The sequence below is a fragment of the Brienomyrus brachyistius genome, chromosome 6 (assembly GCF_023856365.1).
Source record: "Brienomyrus brachyistius isolate T26 chromosome 6, BBRACH_0.4, whole genome shotgun sequence".
NCBI lineage: Eukaryota > Metazoa > Chordata > Actinopteri > Osteoglossiformes > Mormyridae > Brienomyrus > Brienomyrus brachyistius.
Genome location: NC_064538.1, coordinates 14,923,581 through 14,949,020, shown reverse-complemented (window position 1 = coordinate 14,949,020; position 25,440 = coordinate 14,923,581). Strand labels below are relative to the sequence as shown.

At 44.3% G+C, this 25,440-nt stretch overlaps 1 protein-coding gene across 2 annotated transcripts in view; it reads right to left on the bottom strand.

The window, feature by feature from the left end:
- Nucleotides 1-377: 377 nt before the first annotated feature.
- cacna2d2a (calcium channel, voltage-dependent, alpha 2/delta subunit 2a) overlaps nucleotides 378-25,440 on the bottom strand; it is a 240,381-nt gene continuing 215,318 nt past the window's right edge. The window contains exons 15-39 of one of the 2 annotated variants that reach the window (XM_049017367.1): nucleotides 24,175-24,264; nucleotides 23,382-23,447; nucleotides 22,408-22,482; nucleotides 20,523-20,597; nucleotides 19,028-19,099; nucleotides 18,232-18,303; nucleotides 17,774-17,835; nucleotides 16,786-16,862; nucleotides 15,594-15,614; nucleotides 12,961-13,021; nucleotides 11,653-11,750; nucleotides 11,418-11,508; nucleotides 10,919-10,981; nucleotides 10,576-10,679; nucleotides 10,105-10,203; nucleotides 9,825-9,916; nucleotides 9,301-9,348; nucleotides 8,987-9,058; nucleotides 7,867-8,019; nucleotides 7,666-7,718; nucleotides 7,197-7,252; nucleotides 6,478-6,601; nucleotides 6,029-6,135; nucleotides 5,568-5,650; nucleotides 378-5,392 (exon numbers count right to left, since the gene is read on the bottom strand). In XM_049017367.1, the coding sequence (XP_048873324.1) occupies nucleotides 5,258-5,392; nucleotides 5,568-5,650; nucleotides 6,029-6,135; nucleotides 6,478-6,601; nucleotides 7,197-7,252; nucleotides 7,666-7,718; nucleotides 7,867-8,019; nucleotides 8,987-9,058; nucleotides 9,301-9,348; nucleotides 9,825-9,916; nucleotides 10,105-10,203; nucleotides 10,576-10,679; nucleotides 10,919-10,981; nucleotides 11,418-11,508; nucleotides 11,653-11,750; nucleotides 12,961-13,021; nucleotides 15,594-15,614; nucleotides 16,786-16,862; nucleotides 17,774-17,835; nucleotides 18,232-18,303; nucleotides 19,028-19,099; nucleotides 20,523-20,597; nucleotides 22,408-22,482; nucleotides 23,382-23,447; nucleotides 24,175-24,264 (2,049 nt within the window). In that variant the 3' untranslated portion in view covers nucleotides 378-5,257. The remainder of the gene's footprint in view (nucleotides 5,393-5,567; nucleotides 5,651-6,028; nucleotides 6,136-6,477; nucleotides 6,602-7,196; nucleotides 7,253-7,665; nucleotides 7,719-7,866; nucleotides 8,020-8,986; nucleotides 9,059-9,300; nucleotides 9,349-9,824; nucleotides 9,917-10,104; nucleotides 10,204-10,575; nucleotides 10,680-10,918; nucleotides 10,982-11,417; nucleotides 11,509-11,652; nucleotides 11,751-12,960; nucleotides 13,022-15,593; nucleotides 15,615-16,785; nucleotides 16,863-17,773; nucleotides 17,836-18,231; nucleotides 18,304-19,027; nucleotides 19,100-20,522; nucleotides 20,598-22,407; nucleotides 22,483-23,381; nucleotides 23,448-24,174; nucleotides 24,265-25,440) is intronic. The other variant, XM_049017368.1, reaches the window with a different exon arrangement.

The window sequence follows — 25,440 nt, the reverse complement described above, 5'->3', positions numbered from 1 at the left end:
GAAATCAAACAACGCTTGCTGTCCATGGTGTCTGCAACCTCTCTGATGCCCTGAATAATGTTTGCATTAAGACGTTGTCATTATTCTGGAGAGGCCACATGTGCTCCTGCCAAATCCGTGCTTGGAATATGCCCAGTGAGCAGGTAACCAGCTCAAGATCTCGTGGATCTTAAAGTGGATTTTAACACTGCTCCGACTAAAACCAACGGCTTTTGTTCCTGTCATCTTGTTGCATTGATGGGTTTTCATTGACACAGCTGCAAGCAGTAAAAAAAAAAAAAAAAAAAAACAATTTTCATCGTTACATCATGAACGTGGTGCCACAGTTAAAAAGGGACAAAAAAAAAAACTGTATGAAACGCACCTCCAGACACCAATGAAGTGAAAAATATGAACATTATTTAATAACTGATTCTCTGTAATAAACAATTTGAAAATATTTTACAAGGAGTCACAGACACAATATCTTACAAATTTTTCATCTTTTTTTTGTTTCTTCTGTACAAAAGAATGGAGCGACATGAAACAAAGCTTCTTGGACAAAAGGAGCTGAATCTTTCTCGCATACATTGTCACCAGCAGCAAAAAAAAAAAAGAAAGAAAAAAAAGTATTTGCTTGAATTCAGACCCCGAACTTATTATTAGCCGCATATCATTTTTTAAAAATCTCACTTAAAGATGTATTATTTTTTCATCATAATGTTTTTCTTTTTTAATCCACATTTGTCAAACATCGTCACATAGCACCAGACTACAGACTACAGAATCACATACACACTTGTTGTGGTCACAGGCTTTCCCATAGAAGACGCACCTACACAGACATGGTGAAGGAACACAGTTGGTGAGGGAGGGGCATGCAACAGAAGCCCCTCCCCTTCAGCCGAAATGATTTTCTTTTGGCTAAGGTCAATTTCTTTTGAAAACCACAGGCCACAGAGCCATGTCCCTTGCCACGCCCTCTAAGTTGGGATACACAACAATACATCCACTGCCACTTAACACACTGCAACAGAATATCCAGTCCTGTCGACTCCACATTGCTGAGTCACAGGTTCCTTTTATATCCCAGTGAGGCGAAGCAAGCTTTGCTGACAAGAGCTGGGTAGCAGGTCTGGAAAACAGAGTTCTTGGCTTGTTTACATCTGGCACTGTAAAGACAGCCCCCGCCTCCACTGACCCTCCATATTTAACAGCTTTACATGGTCAGTGCTTGGAGGTGAAGCCTTGAAGTGGAATGGTCCACAAAGATACACTCTTATGTTAACAACACTGAAAGGACCTAAAGTGACAAAGAGCAGAGCAATTCTGAAAGTGAAGCACTGCAGAGTGGGGCTGCTTTTGCAGGGCTCACATCTCCACGTTTGCATCGCTGACTGGCTAAGCGTTGGGAGGAAAGAGCGCGATGTGGGAGTCGATCAATCAAGTTTTGTGAGAAATCAAAGAGAGAAAAGCTGGAGACAGTTTAAGCTTTTTTGAACATTAAACTGCCCAGATGACAGAATGATACGGAAAATAAAAAGACTGATTTGACAAATAACTGAAGGTGGTCCTGAAATATCTCTGTCTTTCATTTATACAAACTGACTAACAGATGGATTTCAAAGGAGGCTGGTGTTCACAATGGAATCCAGTGTGTGAAAATCATACCTCTTCCAGTGTCATGCTGAGGAAATTCGATGATAAGAAGCACTCAAAGGGTTAAGTGCTGTGCACAGAGCACTTAGACAGACAAAATGAAGGATGTGACCTGAGTGTTCAAAGCTTTTAGAGTGAAATAAAGGTCAAAGAAATAAAGGGGAAAATGCATCATTCACACAGTGAAATCACACTACTGAAATTTACAGATCAAGTTCACAATATTCAGTACAGATCTGTATCTCATAATGTGCCCAATGTGCTCTGGCCTGTAGGCCATTCTTGCTTTTATCTGCTTTCTGCACAGTGCCTGCTGTCATCATAGATTCTTGGGCATGTCCACACTCCCAAATATACAGATAAACACACACACACACACACACACACACACACACAACTGTACCAGAAACAATCCAGTTCAGAGGCATGTTGCACCTTCATGAAAGTCACGAAGAATGCCTTTCAGTCCTTCCTGCTAAGACCCGGATGACTCTGTATTTGTCTAAATGGGTTCTTTGTGGCTGCTGGGACATTTTGTAACGACAGAGACTTAATTATCCTCATGCTTGCTTTTCCTTAGACTACTGGGAACTTACAACTTTACCCAGTGCTTAGAGAAAAACAATATTCAAGATTCTAGTGCATCTTAAAAGTTCTTTCTTGGAGAAAACCTGCCATAGATGTCAGCAATAAGACCTATGAAAACAACCCGTCTCATAAATGGACACGCTTCTCCGTAGCAAAGTCCAGGAGTGACAGGACCAACATGGTGACCCTCCCTTGAAAATGGGAGCAGGTTGAATCATGGGTATAACAGGCAAAGCGGCTCAAGAAAGACAGCAACAGAGGAAAGCCAGACAGCACAACTGCATCTACTGTCAGGATCAGGTGCCACGTGAACCGAACCATTAGCAAGGCAGGATTGAAAATGACCCTGATTCATACGCCTGGTAAGGAAGTATCTCACTGAGCTTTTCAGAACACTAGGTAGGATTTCTGAAAACCATTTAACGTATTGTCCAGTTTACTGTTGTAGATAACTGTCCAATGACCAAGCTTTTTCAGCGGTCTTACGTTCTATGTCGACAGTAAGCATGGGGGCCAAAACTGTCCATCGTCGTTGAAACACTTCATAATTCAGCAATATAAACATTTATAAACTTTATGGCAAATGAAACCCTTAGTTAATCAGCTACAAAAAAAAACAAAAAAAAACAGAGTGTTGTTATTATGTCCATAAGCAGTTTTTAAATACTGGAGAGCATGAATTTATTTTACTCAATCAGAACACTGGTCCATGTGACAAAAACACGTATGTTTTTGTTAATCACCGAGAAGAAAAAAACATCAGTACGCTTGGGTGCTGAACTGATTTTAACCAGTTTACACTGATTTAAATTCTCTTCACCAAGAACCAGGGAATTAAACCATTTTGGCTAAAAATTATGTCTAAACTATGATCTATGCCAGTTAATACTGACTAATAATACTACGTCAGCCAACAACACTATCAGACTGACCACTTGCTGTATGACTAACCAAATAACTATGAGGTAAGTATCTGCCTCAGTCAGGTAGATGTAGAGACAATTCATCACCCTCCCGGAAAAAAAACAATCAGAATCTTTGATATAATAGTAGAGACATTCTTCAGAACACGTTTATGATATTAATAGACAAGAGTGCGGAACATTTGCATAATGGAAAACACTTTGGAAAATGACAAGTTGGTAAAAAAAAAAGACAGTTATAACACCATATTTTTCAGTATTAACGTCTGACAAGAAATTAGACAGTAGACAGCATTTGTCCTGCTGCTAAAAATAAAAAACTACATATCACTGTATTTATTCCCCAGAACAGAGTTACATTACAGACTCTGTTCTGAATGCACACATTCCCTTATGGATCGAAACCCAAACTCCTTGTAGATCCCCATCTACGGCAGTATTCTAAATAGTTCCTTTGATCCATCTCCCATTAGTAAACACTCATATCCTTTATGATAGGAGTGCCGTTGTATGAGTCGTCGTGGCTTGGCCATTCATGACATCCACGTTCCGATGAACACGCGTGAGTGAGACTGCACTTTCTGAAGGCCACGGAGTACACAAAGATGAAAAACGAGTGTCCAGTCAGCAGTCCTTCTGTTTCAGACGTCTGTGCCCTGGGTTTATTTACAGTCCAGACCGTATGCTGAGTGGACTGGGAAAGGGTCACAAATTGCTCAGTCTCTCACACAATGGGCCGCAAAAGTACAAAAGGTTACTCTACAACCATGTTTACACAACAAGATGCTTGCACTCTGGCACGACTGGTTGGAACAAAGGATGAGTGAACCATGACTAATGTGATTAATAGCAGGTCAGTTTTTAAAAAGTACTCCCCCCAATCTAATGCCACCACATTTAAATTCCTGGACAATGGATATTTACTGGACATCTTCAAATTACATTGCCCTCACTATTACATACTGGCTTGGCTTATCAGCCTGACAGCAAGCTGAAGTTCTCCCTTACGTTAAAATAAATAGTTTAGGTCTAAAACACAAAGCATGATAACGTGGTATTTCGTGGCTGAATGTAATCTTTAAACCAGCCGATATGAAAGCAATCCTAGGGATTCCGCTAAGCTGGAGATGACTTGGTTGTCACATCTGAAAAACACCAAGATCTGCACTGCACAGGATGCCCCCTGGGAACATGTAGGGTAGGACTACAGACGGGGCATACTGATGATATCATATTTTGGAGACAATTAGTCTCTACGGATATGAGAGCTATTGTATTTTAATTACTCTATTTATTTAATCTTAGTGTATTTTTTTACCTGTTTCCTCTTGCTATTTTGGCTATAAAAAATAAGACCACAAGAAAAGTATTATCTCATTTTGGCAAGAAGTAGATATAGTGCATAAATAAATGGGTGTTTTTAGTTATCTACTATAATCTAATAGCTTCCCTTTCCAGTGGCATCCATTTAAAACCATAACAAATGGAAGCGCTTTGTATGCTTGTTTCTCCATGTTGTTATTGTGTTTTGAACGCTTTCCTTTTCCAGTTGCTATATTCAGAATAGTACAAAGAACTAGATCTTAAATGCATGGGACAGGGTCCAGTAAATTTCTGGAGGGGCCATGAGTAATGAAGAGGGCTTATGCTTGCTGTTGCCCCCTCCTCCAGACTGAACAGTTGAGGAATTTTTCTTTTTCCATATTGGCAGGAGTTACTGAAGAGGACATCCCCCTGTTTATTTTTCTTTTCTTTTTGCAAAGTTGTGTCTTTTCACGGTTCTTCTAGTCGTGGTTTAGTTTCTTCTTTCTTTTGACGGAACACAGAGCTCCTGCCTTGGATGAAGGTGACTGGTTGCACAACACACAGCCCAGCAACCATTGCCAAGCAACTGGCCATGATGCTAGGCCGCTAGGCATGATGGGAAACGGTACTCAGGGCTTCCATAAAAGGGTGACTGGAAGTCCCATCATCAGTGATAAGTGGAGGGACATTGGATTGTTGGCAGGGGTCAGAAGGGGTCAACCAAAGGCGAAAAACAAGAGAAGTAAAGATGAAAGAAGGGGCAAAGATGGGGAGGGAGGTAAAGGAAATGGAGGTAGATGAAGTTAAAGCGTGGAAGATAGGGGTGTGGATGGGAGATGTGGGCAGGCTGTCAGGCAAAAGAGAAGCAACTGAAGACAGATGATGACTCCTAACGATGGCTGGAAAGAGTGACCCCGCCCACAGTCCGAAGTGTTTTCCTGCAAAAAGCAAAGCAGTATCTGAGCGGTCAGCAAACACACCACATATTTACCTTAACACACCCAATAAACACAATTCATTCATGCATATTTGAACATAATTATCAAAAATAATCATTTCATGCAACTGCCCTACAGTAAACAGCAACAAAGAGAATGTTTATGAGGCTTATACCGCAATGTTATAGTCAAAGCAGGTGGAGGGGCCTTTCCGGTATCGCGCTGTGCTCGTTTCCTCACACGGATCAATCTTCTTGACTGAAAAGTTAGGTTAGGTTAAGGGAACACGTCTCCAGTCACCTGTTGATAATCCTACACATCCATAGGCTGACAGTAATATGACCTGAAGACATGCAGACACCATCTTATCATCTCATAAGCTAACTTCTGGTATTTCCTCTCAGCAAAATCCCAGTCCAATCTCTCTTTTACTTCTACCCCTCCTTCTAAAATAAATCGGATGTCTCAATATTTTGCTTTTTTGCCATAAAGTGCTTCGTAGACACTTTATAAAATCAATGCGGTTTCCCCGCGGTTGTCTGCTGGCTCACAAAATAACCAGTAACACTTTGCTTCAAAACTGCATCTGGGATGTGCGGGGGGGGGGGGGGGACGACCTCAGCAGGTACAGGATACACTCTGTCTCCACATTCGTCAATTTGTCTATGATGCAGGAGTCGCAGGGCATCTCCGCCACCACAAACAGCAGGTTGGTGTTATTTATCCTCTTAGCATGGAAAAGCCTGCGAAGAAGGTATAGAGAACAAGGGCATGAGGCAGATCTACGTTTACTGCAGCGGACCCTTTCTGGAGAGGGTGCAATTTCTGAACTCAGCATTCCTAGGATTTCCATAAGAGTTACAGAGGACAAACACTGCACTGGAAATTTCTATGTAGGCCTATATATCAGGTTACTTTGTGGAAGTGTTTTGTGTTTTTTGCACTACAGACGCGTCCCTGTAGCTCTCCAGGTGCTGCGTATTGTGCTCAGCTTTACAGCACTCATGGTTCACACTACCTGTCTCCTTCATATGAATGCATGCCTGACGCGCTGCAGGTTAATGTGTCAATTTGCACTGGCCAACCTGGAGCAGTTTCCGCAGTCCAGCAGCACGTTGTAGGAACTGCTGATGTTCGTGAAATAGTACTGCGTCTGTATCGTGACGCAGCTGCTCTCCCTGGAGTCAAAAGCTTCTGCCTCCACATCATCTAAAAGAGCACAGTGAGGGGGGCACAGATGAGGAGCACAGCCAGTGCAGTGCGGGGGGGGGGGGGGGCGCTTACTCCACTGGACACAGACACATCTCCAACTGCCCGGAAATAGGCAGTTAGTCTGTGTGACTTAAAGAGGCTTGATGGGGTTGAGGTCAGGGCTCTGCGCGCGTCACTCAAGTTCTTCAACACCAAACTCTCCCAACCGTGTCTTTATGGACCTTGCTGTGTGCACTGGAGCACAGTCATGTTGGAACAGAAAAGGGCCTTCCTTCCCCAAACTGTTCCCACAAAGTTGAAGTCAAGTATGTTAATTGTTAATATATATGTTTCATTTAAAATACCATCCATCTATCCTCCAACCATCTATCCAGTCCAGGGTTTCAGGAAGCATGCAGCATGTTTCAGAAAGCACAGGGCACAAGACAGCAGCACACCCTGAGCAAGATGCCACTAATTTAATTAATTGAATTTCTTTGGACTGCAAGTGGAAAAAAGAACATCTGGTGCAAATCCACACAATACGCACACTATGCATGGGGCGTTGGTCATTTATGACTTGGCAAAAGGGCAGAAGTCCACAAGAACCTACCAGTGATGAACCAGCTGTTATACGCGAGTCCATAAAGCACCTGCTGAAACAGGGACCTGAAAAGAAGGACAAGAAGCAGAAACCATTTCCAACCATGTTGTAAGCGAGGCCTCTCCAATGCTGAAGGGTGCAGGGCCTATCAACCAAATGTGGGTAATGTGACAATGCAATAGCAATGTCACCCTCTACTCATCAGTTTCCCATGTTATTAGGATTGGTTATCTTGTTGCTATTGAATGTGACTTTGTTTTCCATCAGGATCCCTTTGCTCAGCCATAACTGTGATGGTCTCCTGACTAAGCCATACCTAACTCAACAAAAGTCAGGCCAACTTTAGCCACTCTTGTTGGAAATTCAGCGTAATGATGCTAAGTAGTGTATTACTGTTACTGGCTTAAGAGATGGAAGATAGGGGTATGGATGGGAGATGTGGGAGAGCCACGGTCCCTGTTTTGCCCACAGTGCTTACCAAGCAGCTGCTGATGTCCACCAGGCTAGGTTTACAAAGTCCACGATAGTCGGCTACAGACGGGAACGTGGAGAATAACAAGCCAAGGTCAAAGGCTGCCTTTTGAGGAGCAGCAGGCAAACCCTGTATAGGCCACAGGACATCTGAGCTCTCAAATCAGCAGAGACAGGGTCCTGGGGATACCAGCTTTGCTCTACTCACCACGAACACTCCTCTGGGCCCAGCACCCGTGTTACTGCTGGGCAGGGTCTCACAAATCGACTGGTAGTTATAGGACTGCCTGCGGGTGTAGAAGGAGGCATTGTAGAGGGCGTGCATCAGGGAGGGGTCCACCTCGCTGAAAAACATGCCGACCTGGGCAAAGGAAACATACCAGTGTGTGAACATAAGAACATAACAAATTTACAAACGAGAGGAGGCCAACTGGCCCATCAAACTTAGTTGGGGAGAACTTAACTAATAGCTCAGAGTTGTTCAAATCTTATCTTGCTCTGATTTAAAGAAACCCAGGGTTTTAGTTTGCGCTACACTAGCAGGAAGACTATTCCATACTCTAACTACACACTGTGCAAAGAAGTGTTTTCTCAAATTCATTTTAAAATGTTCTCCCGCTAATTCCCACCTATGGCCACAAGTTCTAGTATTTAAACTAACATTGAAATAACCATTTGGCTGCACAGCATCCAGACATGCTAAAATCTTAAATACCTGGATCATGTCCCCCCTTAGTCTCCTTTCCTCGAGGCTGAACAGATTCAGCTCAGCTAACCTCTCCTCATAAGACATTCCTCTAAGACCAGGAATCATTCTCATAGCCCTACGTTGCACCTTTTCCAAGGAAGCAATGTCCTTCTTAAGGTATGATGACCAAACCTGCACACAATATTCTATGTGGGGTCTTACCAAAGAATTATATAATCGTAGCATCACCCCCCTTGCCTTAAACTCATAAATACATAGAGATGTAACCCAACATCATATTGGCCTTTTTTATTGCTTCCCCACATTGGCAATTTTTAATTTCTTGCAGTTGACAGACAGTTATTCGATTTCCAATCACTTCTATATGACAAATTCAGATAGAATTGTCGCAATAGAGCTACAACGAGCACATCTGACCACATCATCCTGGGCTCGCCTCCCAACACTTGCCAGCTACATTCCCTCACACATCTGCCGGCCCGGTGCTCGTGGGCACTCATACACCTTCTCTCTTATTAGGGCACCAAAATAAACATACACATCAGATTGTCACAGACGCACAGTGCCAGCGAGCCCCGAGAAGCGGAGGTCCCCCACACAAATCCCATCCCATTCTTACCTTGTTCCAATGATCTTTCTGATTTGACATGATCAGGAAGCCGCCATCGTCGATCAGGTAGCACTGCAACTCCTACACACCAGATCGGCACACACTTTACTCTGCTGCCGGGTGGCACCATCCCGTTTATGTGGCTCTTCTCGCGGCTCACTGACACTGTCTAATTCCGTATTTGCAAAGTGCAGTACCTCACATCATTATGTCACATAAATAGTTTGTTTCTTGTCCCTGCAGATTCATATGTGCACTTGCTATGTCATGTGTAATCAGTATTATTTGGCAATGGATTCAACAACAGAAAGCAAAAGACTTACGTTGCTGTTGACTTCACAGTCCATTTCGCAGCTGCTGGAGGGCCCGCACTGTCCAAAACAAATCACCACAAATCAGGGTTTCATTCTGCCTCCTCTGGTATTTTACAAAGCAGCGTTTCCCAATCTGGTCCTCGGGACCCACAGACAGTTCATACTTTTGCTCCCTGCCAGCTTCTGATAGCACTATGGTCTGTCTGGCAGGGAGCTGGGAGGGAGCAAAAACAGGGACCATCTGTGGGCCCCCGAGGACTGGATTGGGAACCACTGCCATAAAGGTATTCTATAATTTGGAGTATTTGTGTGTCCTTTCATGGGTGTGTCTGGTTAGTGTTTGAGTGCTGGTATCTTTCTGTGCCCCACTGCATATATGACAGTAATCCAGTACTGTCTGACTAGATGTTGGTATGCAAAATCATGTTTGTTTGTTTTGATTGTCTGTGCATCTTGTAGCTTGGCTGAAGTGCTTTGTGTGAAAACGTGAAGAAGGCAGATGACGGGAAAGAAAGAAGAGTGACATTCAATACCTTGTGCGATACCTGCCGACTGTCCGACTGATTGCTGGCCAGGATCTTGAACTTCTCCACCCAGGCCTCTAGGTCCAGTTTCACACCCACCACTGGTCAATTAAAAGATTGCAGACAAGCAATTAATGAAACTAGTTATTAGGGTATTCTGTCTTATTTTAAGTTTCAGTGGTATAAAGTTACACCTTATTCCCTTTCATCACCCAATTACCCTACAAGAAGCAGCTGGTTCTCTCTCACTCGAGGGAGCGTTAAGAAGCAAACCAGCACCCCTCGCTACCTGCTGGTTTTATTGTCCTTCCACTTATGCTGAACTCCACCGCAGTGCTGACCAGGATGCCAACGGTGTCGTTCTCGGGATTAAAAAAATCGTCGCTAGCTACAAACAAACAGGAGTGGATACATTGTTGTTACATTGTTACTTATTTAGGAGATTCTTTTAATCAAAGTAATACATAGTACATTTTGAGGGTCGGTGCAGGGTCAGAAGGCCCTTGTGGTTCAGGGTCTTGCTCAAACACCCAATAGTAAAATTTACCCAATGACCTTGGTATTTGAACTGGTGACCTTCTGAGAAAAGGCACAGTATCCGAACCTGCAAAGCCACATACCATCCATATCTACAGCATACCTTCCTGGGTGGTGTCCATCCCACTCACTAAGAGATATTATGCTTTGAATTTACTACAGAAATATGTAAGGAGTGTTTCATGATATGTTAAATGTATCTGAATGAAGAAACCATACTTACAGGTCCGGTAAGGAGCTCTGAAGATATAGCCCCGATTGTCCAAGCTGCGGCGATAGTAGCTAGCATTAAAGGGCTCTGGGTCCTCTTCCCACGTTTCGGAGGCCCTGAGAAACAGTTGCATTCAAACACAAATATGCCCAGATATGTGCGACATAAATCCAGACACACTGCAAAGCCCAGAACATCATCGCCTGATAAAAAGTTACACAAAAGTTTACAGCTAAGTGCACAGTGGATCCTGCTGTAAGGACGCAATGCATGACACACCCGGAAGATCTGGGCTCACAGTGTACACACGTGGTGGGGTTGCCAGGCGGACCAAGTGGGCGCCCTCACGACTTACTTGTTGGGGAAGACTCTTGTGATCCCTCCATCTGTGGCAGCAAACAATGCCAGGAAGCCATAGCTGTGTCACAGGAACACTCAATAAGACAAGATGAGCAAATCAGCGGTTCAAGTATGTGTGCGTGTGTGTGGGGGCAGGGGAGGGGTTTGCATAAATCACATTTGGGGACCAAAACCTCCCCAAAATGTGGCAAAACGTGAAACTTCCTTACTTTTGGGGACATTTTCCTGGTCCCCATTTGGATAACCTCAATTTTATAAAAGAAATATATGAGTGCAATGAAAAAAAGTAAAGATGCCACAAGTCTTGTATTTTGTTTGGTTACTTATGGTTAAGGTTAGGGCTGGGTGGGGCTTAAAGTTGTCATGTTGGGATTTTCCCCACAAAAATGAATGGAGAGTCCCCACAAAAATATAATTACAAACCTGTGTGTGTGTGTTTAGTTTTTAAGTAACGAAGCGTGATTTAATGCAGATGTGCCTGCATCTACACTCACGTATTGAGATCCTTGGTCTTCCAAACCTTGTCCACCAGCTGTCGGATTATTCCAGTGTCAAGGATGAGATTGTGCAGGAGGAATTTATCACCTATTCGAGGAAAAGATGAACCCTGTATCAACACAGACCTGCCGTGTGCTTTTCCCAGTTTTGCTTGGGCGTTTGTGATGCTAAAAACAGGGTCAATCGGCAGGTGGCCAAGGTGTCAAAGATAATATACGGAGAGGTACCCACACTGCTTGGAGTCAGGAGTGACTTTCTCCATGAGGGCAATGAAGTTCAGCAGGAACTCGGTATTGTTGCCAGAAAGCTTCAAATCCTTGCAATATTCCCTGGGAAGAGTTTTCATGGATTTTTTTTCCCCAAGAAAAGAGACAAAGAGAAAACTCATGTTTGCGTCACACCTCACTGCTTCTACACAAAGTCATTGTGAGAGAATCATATTACCCTTTTGCAGGGTATCATGCCACAACAGCAGGAACATGCCCTTCCACACACACTCTCATAGGCTACCTCTCAGACATATTCACAGCATGCTTCTCTCTGTCTTTCAGGAACATGCATGGAGGTCAGAGGAGCATGGGAATATTGTACATGCTTGCAGTAGCAAGACCGTCAAAGCAAAATGTTGAGCATAGGTGTACAGTTTCCTGTGCCTGAGCCTTTGTGCCGACCAAATGACTGAAATGAATGCTGACACATACTCACTTGATCGTCTTTAAGGAGTAGAGAACATTCTTGGAATTTGTGTGGATGCAATGAATTGCGGTTTCTGGAGGCATGCATGCGTTGACCAAACTCACTCCCTTGCACTCTAATCAACGCCAGGGCAATATGCACACATACGCACGCCCTCTGAAATTCATGTCGCCATCATGCCGTGTGCTCCAGGGATTCCCTTTCAGCACATCATGCCAAGGGTCATGCAATACCACTAAAGTTTAGGCCGAAGGTGTGGGGGGACAAGTGGAAGGGTGGGGAGCAGAAGTCGGGTGGTGTCATTTAGGGACACAAGGAAAGGGGCAAGGGTGGAAAATAATCCAAAATGTTCATTACTGTCCAATACGCTGTTATTGGAGATTTAGCCATTTTTCAAAATGTATGATGGGCATAAGTACTGTCACACTCCTCTGGGTACACGGACATAGCGTAACGAGAGAAACCGTTTAATGGAAACCAAATGCAGCAGCAACCACAATGGATAATGGCGAAATAATGGAGAACAAGAAATGAGAAACAGACAAACTCGCTGCACCTGGAGCGAAATGAGCGAGGCCTTTTGTTTGTGGCAGAAATGGGTTCATAAACAGGTGGGGAGGGGGTGGCGGTCTCTGTGGTATGGGGGGGGGGGGGGGGGATGACGACAGGAAAACACCGCGAGTGACACAGAGCAAAAGAGGGGCAGGGTGACAGAGAAGCAATAAAACACGAGATGCAGGCTGGTCTGCTGTGACAGTGGGTCGTCAAAACCCAAACCAGTGATGAACACAAACTGGTAAGGATGCACAAATGGGAAGAAAGCAAGCATTCACACACAGCTACCTGGGAGCAATGAATACATGTCCCTCGGACTCAAAACTGTTTGGCAGCAGAGACTCAAAATCTGCAATAGAAAGGGAGCATTATCTGGGAAACGCTGCAAGCCGGACTGAAGATTAGGGAGCTCAGGCTGGGTGATGTCTGCGTTTCTTTTCAGGAGAAGACTGACGACGCAAACGTGAGGATTACCAGATTAACATTAAGGATTTATGGAGGGTAGACTGTTGTTAGCCAATATGTTGCCTATGAAATTTCCAAATTTTAACGAATGCGAATCATAATTTCAAAAGTTCTCCTTTGTTTTTGCAAAATCCACTGATTACGGATGCTTTGAAAATTGAGAGCTGCTGCACACCGAGGTGAGGGAGAACTGACTTCTCCAGCATCACAGAGCTGCGAGTGAGTTCTTCGACACATTTCTCAAAAGTGTGCATTTATTCTTCAGGCATCAACATGGCCAACTAGTGCAAGGGAGGAGGGTGGCGCAAGGTCCTCATGAAGTCGGTCATCCCACAGACTTGCAGCTGAAAGACCTGCCCGGAAGCTCATTTACAAAAGTAGAGGCAGATGCAAGGCATTGTGAAGGGTTGGTTTTGGGGCAACTGTTTCTAGACATTGCCATACATATACAAATGAGTAGTAAATGTTTTGGTTTTGATTAAAAATTGCAGGATTTGTTTTTTTTTAGTTATAATGGAGAAATTATTATTATTAAAATCAAAAGCTTCATATATCAAAAAGGACAACCGATGTGACAATCAATGTTCCTAAAGGGCAATTAACTAAAACTTTGATCTGAAGAGCCGATAATATGTTTGAAAGATAAGACTATGTCCTTACGGCGATATGGAAAACAAATGTATATATAAGTAACCTTAGTCTACACTTTCAAATGGTGCCCAGGTAGTTTTCCACCCACAATGCTCTGCATGCCCCTATATCATGGATAGGAGGTGAGAGGGCAAATTGTGCCAGTCTGAGGGGTGACAGCTGCACTGGGATAGGGCTAGGGATAAGCCAATGGAGACAGGGGTTACAGGAGGAAGGCATACAATTGGATACTCGCGTCGCCAGACGCCCCTTCACAAAATGGCAGCAGTAACTCTGAATCCAGCACAAGCATGTGGAGCCATTTCCCTTGAACTAGCCTGCAGTCTTTCCACTCTGTTTGCAATCTCTCTATCTATGCTATTCTCTTGATTGTAAATAAACTGTATGATAATTTTCGTCTTCAGTCTGGCCCTGTTGAAAATGTATGGGTTTTTTTTTTCATGAACATAAAATACATTTTTTTTTTTTAAGATTTAATGTGTGCTTAATCTAAATATTTTAAACAGGGGACAACTGAGTTCGTCCATTAAAAGGGGAACAAGCGTGTTACTTTTATGAGTGCAGATTATGACAAAGAGACATACAGACTTTAGCTTTAAAAAATCATACTCCTCGTCTGTCTCGATTAAAATGTGGTGCTTACCTCACAGCTGTATTACATCTTGATTTAGTTAGATTTCTTTCAAGCATGTTGGACTGTATTCGCTAACATTTTACAATAATATAAATTATGTACATTTGTAAATATATTCGTATATTTATATTCACATATACTGTATATTTGTAAATATAGTGTATATTCTTGGAACCCTGATTGGTTAATTTGAGTTTCAAAGGCATTTAAGAATACAACCTCTATATCTTAAACTCTGATACTGTAGAAGTTTGATTGGCACCCAAGGGGAAAAGGTAGAATGTGGAGAAGATATTCAGAGGCATTGCACTGAACAGACTGATCCTTAAGTCCACAACTTCATGGGGTCATAGTATGCAACAGCGATATAGTGAATAAATGTAGCACGTCAAAAATGTAAAAGGCAGAAAGAGGCTAACTTGGCAGAAACAGGTCCAATGGAACAGCAAGACCTCACTGTGCTAAGAGAGAACACAAGGGTTCCTTCTGTCCTAGGTGGGGCAGGGAAGCTAACAGAGTTATTTCGTTTTGAAACAAGAGGGTTGGGAAGAGTGGAAAATGAGGAGTTTACATATCAGAAAGGGAAGCAGAGAGACAGAGACAGAGATAGACACGGGGGTGAAAGGTAACAGGAGTGACACGCAAGACATTACCAGATTAGAGCTGTTAACAGAGGAAGAGAGAGGTAGGGGGAAACAGAGGGACAGAAGAGGGACAAAACAAAAGAGGACAAGCTGTAATACTGAGGGAAACGGACACCGCTTTCCTACTTTAGAAGAAGATCTGATTTATTTTTCCTCCAGAAACAGTGTGAGAAAATTTCAGTGCCGGTGCAGTGGCCGGGGCTGGAAAAGGGGGGAGAGGGAAAAGGTGCTGCGAGAGAAACAGGACAGGGGGCCTTGAGCAGGTGGGTGGGTGGGTGGAGTGTGCAGAAGAGGAGGCTGGGGGTCAGCAGGGACGGGGAGGTGTGGAGGGTTAGGGGTGGGAGGGTTAGGCAAGACGGGCAGGAACGAAGGCAAGCAGGCTGGAAACGGTGAGGGAGAGAGAAGGAAGGAGGGAGGGAGGGGAGCAGAGGGGTGGGAGGCTGACTGAGGAGGTGTCGAACACGGGAGCGGGTGGGAGGCGTGGGGAGCAGGTGTAGGGTAAGTGGACCAATGTTGAATATACTTGCCCTTGGTATAGTAGTATTGCACTGTGTGGATCCGTCAGAGAAGGAGTGAGCAAGAAAAGAAACAGGGGGGTTGGGTGGGAAGGGGGGGGTCACAGACAATATTTTATTCAATTACTATTTGAATAAAAATATTGTTTTCTTAAAAGAAAGAAACCAATTCAGTCATAAGGAAACCGAAAGCAAACAACACAAATAGAAAAGATTAACAACTTTTTGCAAAGAAGAAGAACATTAAACAAACAAAAAAAAATAATAAACATTGGCAGATAAAATAATATCAAGAGAAAGAAACGATAATCAATGGACAACAAGAGTAACACTGTAGAGGAGTCACCGTAAAGCAAAACTGACTGAATGAAGTGGCAATGCTTCCGTTGCAAACCTGTCGTTGCAATAGGCAAAAAGACGTGCCGAAGGGAGTCAAAAGACCAGAGGATTAAGAAAGAAAAAGAGAAAGAGAAAAGGCATCCCCTTTTCAGGCCCAAAATACATTTTTATAACTCATTTTTCAAGCAAAACAAAAGCTGGGCTATAAAGGAGATAGAGGGTGGATGAGAGAGAGAGAGAGAGAGAGAGAGAGAGAGAGAGAGAGAGAGGCCTTTTCACTGAATGATTCCAAAGCGGAGGACAACAAAGCAAGTCAAGCAATTCAAACGGATAAAACAACTTTACAAAATTAAATACCTGGCAAAATAACAGAAAGGAGAAACCACAACACAGGAAAAAAGTGAAAAGCATGCGAGTTTTCACAGTGCTAGGCGCTAACTTTCAACAACGGCTGCTTCAGAATCATTTGATGGTGGCGAAGAGGCGAGAGCATTTGGCAAAAAAATAACAGCACACGGTAACCATTATTTTCTGACAAGATGGTCGACTCCGCGATGGTCTACACCAGCTTTCACCTCTCATTTGTCTAGTGATTTTTCTTCAACCATGTGAAGAAAAACGTCGCCACAGAACAGCACAGCATGGAGACGGGGGAGGTGGTGGGCGTTACAACAAAGAGCCTTTTTTTTCCGGAAAGGTATGACCTAAGAATTCATCCCATCGTCCTCGCTGACGGGCTTGAACCCTAGTGGTATCTTGTTGGGGGGGGGGGGGGGATCTCGAATAACTGGGTGGCAGAGGAGAAAGAGGGTCCAGGGAAGTCAAGGGGAGAAAGGGAGGGAACTGAGGGTCTGTGGGTACTTACACTGAACCTGAAGTATCTGGTCACTCAGATTGGCTTGTATGTGGTATTCACTGTAGATGGGCAGTACCAAACCCAGACTGCAGGGGGGGTGGGGTGAACCACAGAGCAGGGGGAGAGAGTTAGAAAATCAGCTAAACAATCCAAGTCTTTACACAACAGCCATTTTTTGCCATTTTAGAAATCAGCATATTATCTGTTAATATGAGCACAGTATACAAACTGTTAATAGTGAACAATGAGGGAAAAGGGAGACTGAGAACAAAGTCAGTGTAACATACAGTAAGCAGAAGCGAAATCACACTATTCATCTGCGTTATTTGTTTTATCATGCATCGTTTGTACCCGTCCTGTACAGGGTCACCCCAAGATGGGGCACCAACCAATCACAGGGCACAAGGCAGGGAATAACCCAGGATGGGGCACCAACCCATCACAGGGCACAAGGCAGGGAACAACCCAGGATGGGGCACCAACCCATCACAGGGCACAAGGCAGGGAACAACCCAGGATGGGGCACCAACCCATCACGGGGCACAAGGCAGGGAATAAGCCCAGATGGGGCACCAACCAATCACAGGACATAAGGCAGGGAACAACCCCAGACGGGGCACCAACCAATCACAGGGCACAAGGCAGGGAACAACCCCAGATGGGGCACCAACCAATCACAGGGCACACTCACACACCATTCAATCACAGACCATTCACTCGCATACCACTTACTCACACACCATTCACTCACACATGCACACCTATGGGCAATTTGGGAACTGCAATTAACCTTAGCATGTTATGGACTGTGGGGGGAAACCGGAGTACCTAGAGGAAACTCCATGATGACATGAGGAGAACATGCAAACTCCACACACGTGGAGCCATGGCAGAAACTTGATCCCTGGTCCCAGAGGTGTGACCAGACAGTGCTACCCTCTGCACCAACACACACAGAAGATCACTAAAACACTGTTGTGGCCTCTGCCTTACTCACCTGTAGTCTGTACCATTGACGGGAGTCCAGGTATACGAGCGCATTGCTTCATCAAGGTATCTCTGCAGTATACAAACCAGGGGGATGGCATGCAGAACAAACAGCAAGGTGAAGCATTCATGTAACTGCTGCATATGACTCACATTCACAGGAATTCTGAAGTTTAGCATATTCTCCTTTGGTTTTAACCCCACGCTCATGATATATTATTTAGTTCTGCCCTGGTGACCAAGATACTGTTACACCTAGATTAAAGGCACTTGCCTTACGTGAACTTTGCGAGCAGCGTAAATGCTCAGCAGACTGGAAAACTGCTCAGACCCAGTTGGGCTGTTCTGGAAGCGTGATTATGGGGTGGGGGGGTGGGCGATAAAAGATGGCCTTGTAGTGAGCAGCACAGCCCTGCAGGGGGTGCCAGAAAGCCTGCACTACATGTTCAGGGCCGGCTGATGACTTGCCTCATCAACCGACTTAATGAGTGTTTTGATTCTCTTCTGTCCTGGTTTGCCATCAATCATTTTCCGCCGGATCTGTGGAAAAAAGCACAGGGGGAGAAATTCTTAGAACGCTAATTTCTATATTTGTTGGATGACCACAGTTACCACCTTGGGTAAATGCTATTTTTTCTGTCATGTCTGAAATAACATATCATGCAATAAAAAGGGAAACTGAGTATGAATTGAATGCGCATTAAAAAAATTACGATTTTTTTTTTTTTAACCGAGTGCTGGAATGTGTAGTAATTTGTTCTTGAAATGGAAACTTCATTCTGGTAGCATCACTTTATAAACAGCTGCAACTTTCTGCATTCCTGGAGTCATACTCATTGGGTCATTGCAATGGAATGAGCTCCTAATGAACTAACCTAATTTAAGCTATTGGTTGAAATGAAACTGAGCACTGCAGACACCAATGCAGTTTCCACATCCAGTATTTTTGGCGTAATTGGTTGGGAATGTTTGCAATGATATACTATAAATATAAAGCCATCATGTCACACTGAGAGGGTCTTTTGAGAGGTGCCAAATTGCTCCAACCCCCAATGATGAGAAAACTATCAATGTAAAAGGGCATTTTCGACATAGATTACTGCATTAGAGACAGTTTGTGATAAGTTTTTAAACTGATGGATAACTTGCGTAACATTTAAATTGTTTAATCTGTACAAATGGAGGAATAATATTTATTTGAAAAATAAACTACAGCTGGAAAAAGGCCTATAAGCTATATTACTTATATTAGTAAAAATCTCACTTCTTCCTTATTGCTATCCTCCAGTTCTGCATCCAGGAAGTCCAGAGTGACGGGCTCTCTGAAATTAATGATCTGGGGAGAGAGGGAGAATGAATAAATGTGAAACTGACAATGAGCAGGTAATCGAGTGCAACCCGTGCCAACTGGCAAACTATACAGAGATAAAACAAAAAATGCACGAAAAAATGTCAAAGTACCAAACACACCTTAAATGCCAAAGTACCAAAGCACCTTAATGGTCAAGGCTGAACATGATTCTTTTGCATAATTATCATTTTATGCAACAGGAAAGCAATCTTGATTTGGTACATCACGAGTCACAATCAGGTCTTGGTGGCTGTACAATTTTACCTTTACTAAATAGCAAAATTTAAAAAAAAAGTACCATTTGCCATTATGTCACAATCACCAGCTGAATCAACAAAAACAGTAATTTACTCACACTTACTTATCTTTAAACACAATTACTGCAGGTAACAATGCGCCTGCAAGCACAGGTGGCAGATTGCGGTATGTATACTATATAATTTGCAGAAGAATCAAAGTTTCTGTTTAATTGGATGGTTCTGGGTGCAAACACATTGTCAGTATTAAACTCGAAAGAAAGAGTCTTTATGGCATAAATGCTGGAGACCTTAGAAACACCATAGAAACAGCATCATCTGGCGTATCTGTTTACCATAATGGGGAAGGGGGGTGCTTTCACAAAAACAACAACAACAACAACAACAACAACAATAATAATAATAATAATAATAATAATGATCATCATCATCATCATCTAGCAGTTCCAGGAAAATAGCTGATTTGACCCCTAGTAATTGACCTGTATTTCCCCAACCATGTTTTATAACTTTTCCATCACACTTCAAGCAAGCAAAACTGTCCTAGGAAATTTGTATTGTATGTGAGCCCCAGCCATATGTCCAGAACCCCCCCCCCCCCCCACACACACACACACACACACACACACACACACACACACTTCACCATCTTCTTCATGTTCCTGCTGTGATGAATAGTTCAAATTGGCTCTGACTGTCCAGCCAGTGAGTTGAAGGCATTTCCCAATTTACCATGACAGACTTCTGATAAACCTTCAGAGAGGTTTCTTACCACAAAGGGCCTCCATCATAAAGCAATGTACAGTATAGCCTCTCTTCTCCACACTGCATGATTCACTGCAATTTTAAGCCATCTACGCACCTATTTTTCCATGCACAGTATTTACATATTACATTCGTATCAGGCGATTTACTTCCATGCCGAAGACATTCAGGGTATGAATCTAGAAAGATAACTAATGACTTAATTTTGCTTAACTGCTTAATTACTAAATGCCTTTTACAGTGAGCGGGACATTTAGTAAGTGCTGCAGGTGGGATCACCTGACTCCAAGACACTACTGCAGTTTGCACGTCCAGGCACACAGCAGCGTGCATCATTCAGCACCAGCAAGAGTAACAAAACGTCTGTCTCATTCTCACATGCTCACCTTGGGCTGCAAGTTCGGATGCAGAAGCACGTAGCCATTCGGATCGATGGCAAAGGTGTAGCCATTAGCCCCCAGCTGTTGGGAGAGAAACAGAGATTAGGTCAAATTATGGCCAATATCAAACAGGATATCAGCCATCTCTGTCCCAGGTACAGTCAAAGTTAAAATAAAATTAGTATTATGTTTTTGGCCATGATAAAAAAAAAAACACATGATTGTGTTGTAAATGCTAATCGAATGTGCGTGATAGTTAGGTATCTTTCTTATTCGCTGGCATCCTTGTCCCTTTAATCAGTGCCATGCAATATGCTTGTTTCCTTCAGCAAATGCTCCACAAACATCGAACTGCTGCAAGTGCAGGAAAGGTGCACACAGGACCTGTCCACCAGCATGGCGTCATCTGGATGATCGATGAATCATCACCGCAATGCTCCCTGACCGAGCTGCCATGTGAAAAATCACCTGACTGACAATGAGCAAGAAAACCACCATCTCGGGCTGCCCCAGAACATCAGCACCCACCGTGCGTGGGCGGAGCCTTTTCACAGGCTCACGGGAGTTTTACCAACACAAAAATGTTCTGAGGGCAGAACAAAAAATGAGTGGTTCAGAGAGATAACCAATCAGATTGTGGAGAAAGTGCGTCCAAACAACTAGATGAGGCAGGACCATCCAATCAGATGACTTGGTCCTGCCATCTCTAGCTACTTGGGCCGACCTACTCTACAATCTGATTAGTCCTGTGTGGTGACTATACCTGACTAAACCTCCTATGAGCAGATATGCTGGCATGTAAGAGGGAAATGATTCCCTGTATCCAAAACAGTGGTTTCCAGTAGCTATTGCATGATACTGAAAGACAAAGAGGACTTTTGGGAATGGTTATACACATGCCTGGAGAGCCTTGACTTGACGGGCTACTAATAAATCATGACACAGTGGGGGAATCAGACAGGGTTTTTGTTTTAAAAGAAAACATATGCTTCCAATTAGCTACGTAGCTAATGGAGCCAGTAAATGTCAATTAGCAAACCAAATGTCTTCAGGCTGAACGACCTCACTATATTCTCACCATTTAAACCAGTGTTTCCCAACTCAGTCCTCGGAGAACCCCAGACAGTACACGTTTTTGCTTCCTCTCAGCTCCCAGCACACCTGTACCAGGTATTCGTTAATTGTTCCTGATTGGCTGAGAGCTGGGAGGGAGCAAAAACGTGGACTGTTTGGAGTTCCCCAAGGACTGGGTTGGGGAAACACTGATTTAAACCGTTCTCTCAGTTTCAGGTCAATTTTAACCAAGTTAAAATAGTTGTGGAATTTAAACAAGGAAATCACCATGACTGAACTGGGTAATGTAAGATAAATACAATGACAGCACAACATAAAATACCTGTTACTGATGTACTCTGTATGTAACAGACATGAAAAACAGGCAAACTCTGAAGCTGCCTTTCCCTCTGCTTGTGATGCTTGCATTAGGCTGCCTCGTTTTGCCTCCTTGTCAGCTACCTTCCTGGGTCACGAGAGTGATTTACAGTCCCTTTGTCAGCGTGCACGGTGGCACGCCCTGCAGAGTGAGCTCAGAAATGATGCACCCAGCCATCACTGCTGACAGCTTCAGTTGCCTTGGTGATGTCACCGTCACCCACATTTCCCCCCTCCCTAAAATGCGACACATTTCTGTTTCACATTCACACAATCATTACCTTGGTCTCTAAGTGGCCAGCATTAAAACTAAAAAGCTGTGGACGGCACGCAGTTAGCGCCGTGAATGCAAAGTGTATCGATGAGACACACATCTGCCCAGAGCACTTTCACACGATGTTTTAAGAACAGCTGCTCCCGTGCCTAAGTGCGGCAGTGTCAGCACATCGACGGTACCTACTTTGTATCTTGGTGTCAGGCTCTTGATCTCGTTGAGTGCAATGTCCACTCCCATCACGCCGAGGATGAGCTGGTTCTGAGGAGGATAGAGACGCCTGAAAGCTGCCTCGCCCACAACACCATGTGCATGCGATCGCGCATGTGTGCATGCATTAGAGAGGGCAAGAACATTTATCTAAAAGCAAACACATTTGACAAAGAGCTGCCCCCCCCTGCTCACCCCCAGGACCTGCTTTCAGGCTGTAAATGATCTCAATCTAAAGTCTATTTCTATTTACATGCAGTTTGACCTTTACCGTGAAACACCGGGAGCCTAAAGACAGAGCAGCCATGCAGCCGCATGGAAAGGCGACTGGCTGCTGCTGCCCAGCCGACACGGTGACATTTCCTGCGGCTGCACGTCGCAACCTTGGGCGTCACGCTTACCTTGCGTCATGTCGTGGAGCTGGGAGGCAGGCACTGGTGTGTGTGTGTGTGTGTGTGTGCAGGGTATGGTGTCACTGCCACCCCAAGCACCAGTCCCACATAAATGTCACCCAATGTTTTACAATTATGCATTTGCTGGCATATGTATGTGTATTTATATATAAGAAAAAGCACTGCATTTAAGCCTCTTTTGTAAATGCTATTTGTCAAATATTTCTTTTGCTTATGCTTTGTCTTTTTTTCTCTTAGTAAAAAATGTAATTCTGACAATAAGTTAACACATAAGCCACAATTTACGAATATATAAGTATATATGTGTATGCTATCTGCTAAAATCAGTCCCACAGAATTCTGGAAAAGGCCAAAAAAATCCCAGCTCTTATTCTCATGGCATCGCCGACCACTAGGGGGCAGGTTTGCCTCACAAGTGACGAACCCGAAATAAGCTGGCTTGTTTGGGTAGCGCAGTGCCGACGGCTTCAGGCCTGAAAGGTGCCCCTGCAAATAAAGCCCAGTGTCTTTTGGAGTACTCGTGACGCCCGGCTGTACCTGCGACGTTCCATCCGCCGTGAGGTTGAAGACAGGCATAGTACCGGTGATGACCAAACCAAGGCCCTGCAAGGGTGATGCAAAGTGAGGTGTGAGGCAGAGGTGACCCTCCTACACCCGCACACTGCCAAATGATGGGCATTACTGTTTCATTTCAGATGCAAGCTTACCATGGGAGCTGGAGTCTTAAAAGAAAGCTCCTCTGTATATGTAATCCAAAAAGGAGTCCTGTTTATTTTTCTAATGGGAGCGTAGCTCAGAGTAAGCAGGAAGGGACAGAATGCGATGCTGCTGTCTATGGGAGCTCAGACTCCGCCCTCTAATCTAGCCTGGCATGAACTCCACGCTCTGCCGTTCCGCTTTTCCGTGTGCCCTACCACAACGCGTAATCCTGTTTCCCCTCTCCCCCTAATCCTGTAATGCTGCGTGTCTCTTGAAGGGGAAGTGAGGGGCCCATCTCACGCTAGCAGACAGCAGATCGCGCGCCTTCACAATGAAGCTTTTATGCCTTGTTACAGGCCTTGTTAAATCGCCGCCGCTCTTGTCCCACCTGTGATTTACATTTCTCCCCTTTTCTCGGCACAGTGAGCCCTTTCCACACCCGCTAATGTGTACTGACTGTCTCATACCTCACTGGCGATCCTCACTGGCGATCCTCACTGGCGATCCTCACTGGGTACTGTCACAAGTGCTGTCTTTGACTGTCTCTCTAGTATTAATGATCTAGGTCTATAGTGTAAGTGCTGGTTGTAGTTCTCAGTGAAAATAACAAGTGGATGATGGCATGTCTCACCAAGGCATCCTGGTAGACGTTGGTCCACTGCACCTGCTTGGCCCGGTTCCCTGCCAGCACCATTGGACGACCCAAAACATCAAGGTATTCCTGAGACAAGACGGACACAGACCACACACATGGGTCTATATCAGCTCAGCCAGCATTTTAGACAATTTCACAGGCTACCACATGAGTTTCAATCAATGACACTGGCCTCTTATTCTCACAGTAATTAAATGACTCCTGTGAGTATCCCCAGATTATTGCACATTATAGGCAGGCTGCCCTCTGAACAATGCCAACACCCGGTAATTCAGACAGAGAAAGGGCACTCGGATCCTCTCTGCCCATCTTTCGGACTCAATCCAGCATTGCAGACACACTCATGGCGATATTCCCAATACACAATGTTTTCTTTTCCCCCACAGCTGATATTTCCCAGACTTGATTTGATGTCAGCCCAGGATAGGAGAGTGGGTCAGGATGGGGGGGAGGGGCAGCTGGAGTTAATGTACCGAGAACTGCGGCGACTGTCATGGCCAAATATGAGACATATACCTGCTGTTTCATCAGAGAACGGGAGACTCCGGCAAGTGTGGCTGGGTGGACACAGGATGCGGCTGTGTGATTTGGACGTGCGACGAAATATGCATAATTGTTATCAATCATTATTTGGGGGGGGGGGGGGGGCATTAACAACAGCCCACTAAAAGTGTATGCTGAGATGCAAGTGCGGAAGACGTAGCGGCTACAGCAGTGTCCTGCGTGATCATGTCTGCCCCACCGCCCACGTGCACATGCCACTCGCCGACTTCCCTACACCCGCCCTTGACATTAACCGCGTCGCACTGCAGTCACAGGCTATTCACGTAGCCATGTCTCTGGGATGCCCGTATTTGCCTTATGAGAATAGACAGATGTTTATCTGCTACTTGTTTATTTCTGACCTGATTTCTCTGTGGAGTGGTGGACAAACACACACACACACACACACACACACACACACACACCGCTAGCAAATTCAAAGTGACACCGATGCTTTTGAAAGCAGGACCAAACGCTTCCAGCTTGTTTTAATGCTCTCCTGCCCTCTTTCCTGTGTCAATTCCACTTTATCTTTCGGGCAAAAAAAGATTATAATTCAACCAATTCTATGGGATTAGGGCTTTCCACCTAATACTGGTCTCCTGCACGCTCCCCCCCCCATCAACCAATCCCACGGAGAAAGCTGCATTTCGGGGCTTCTGTGAGCCATATCTGACATCACTCCTCCTGACATCACCT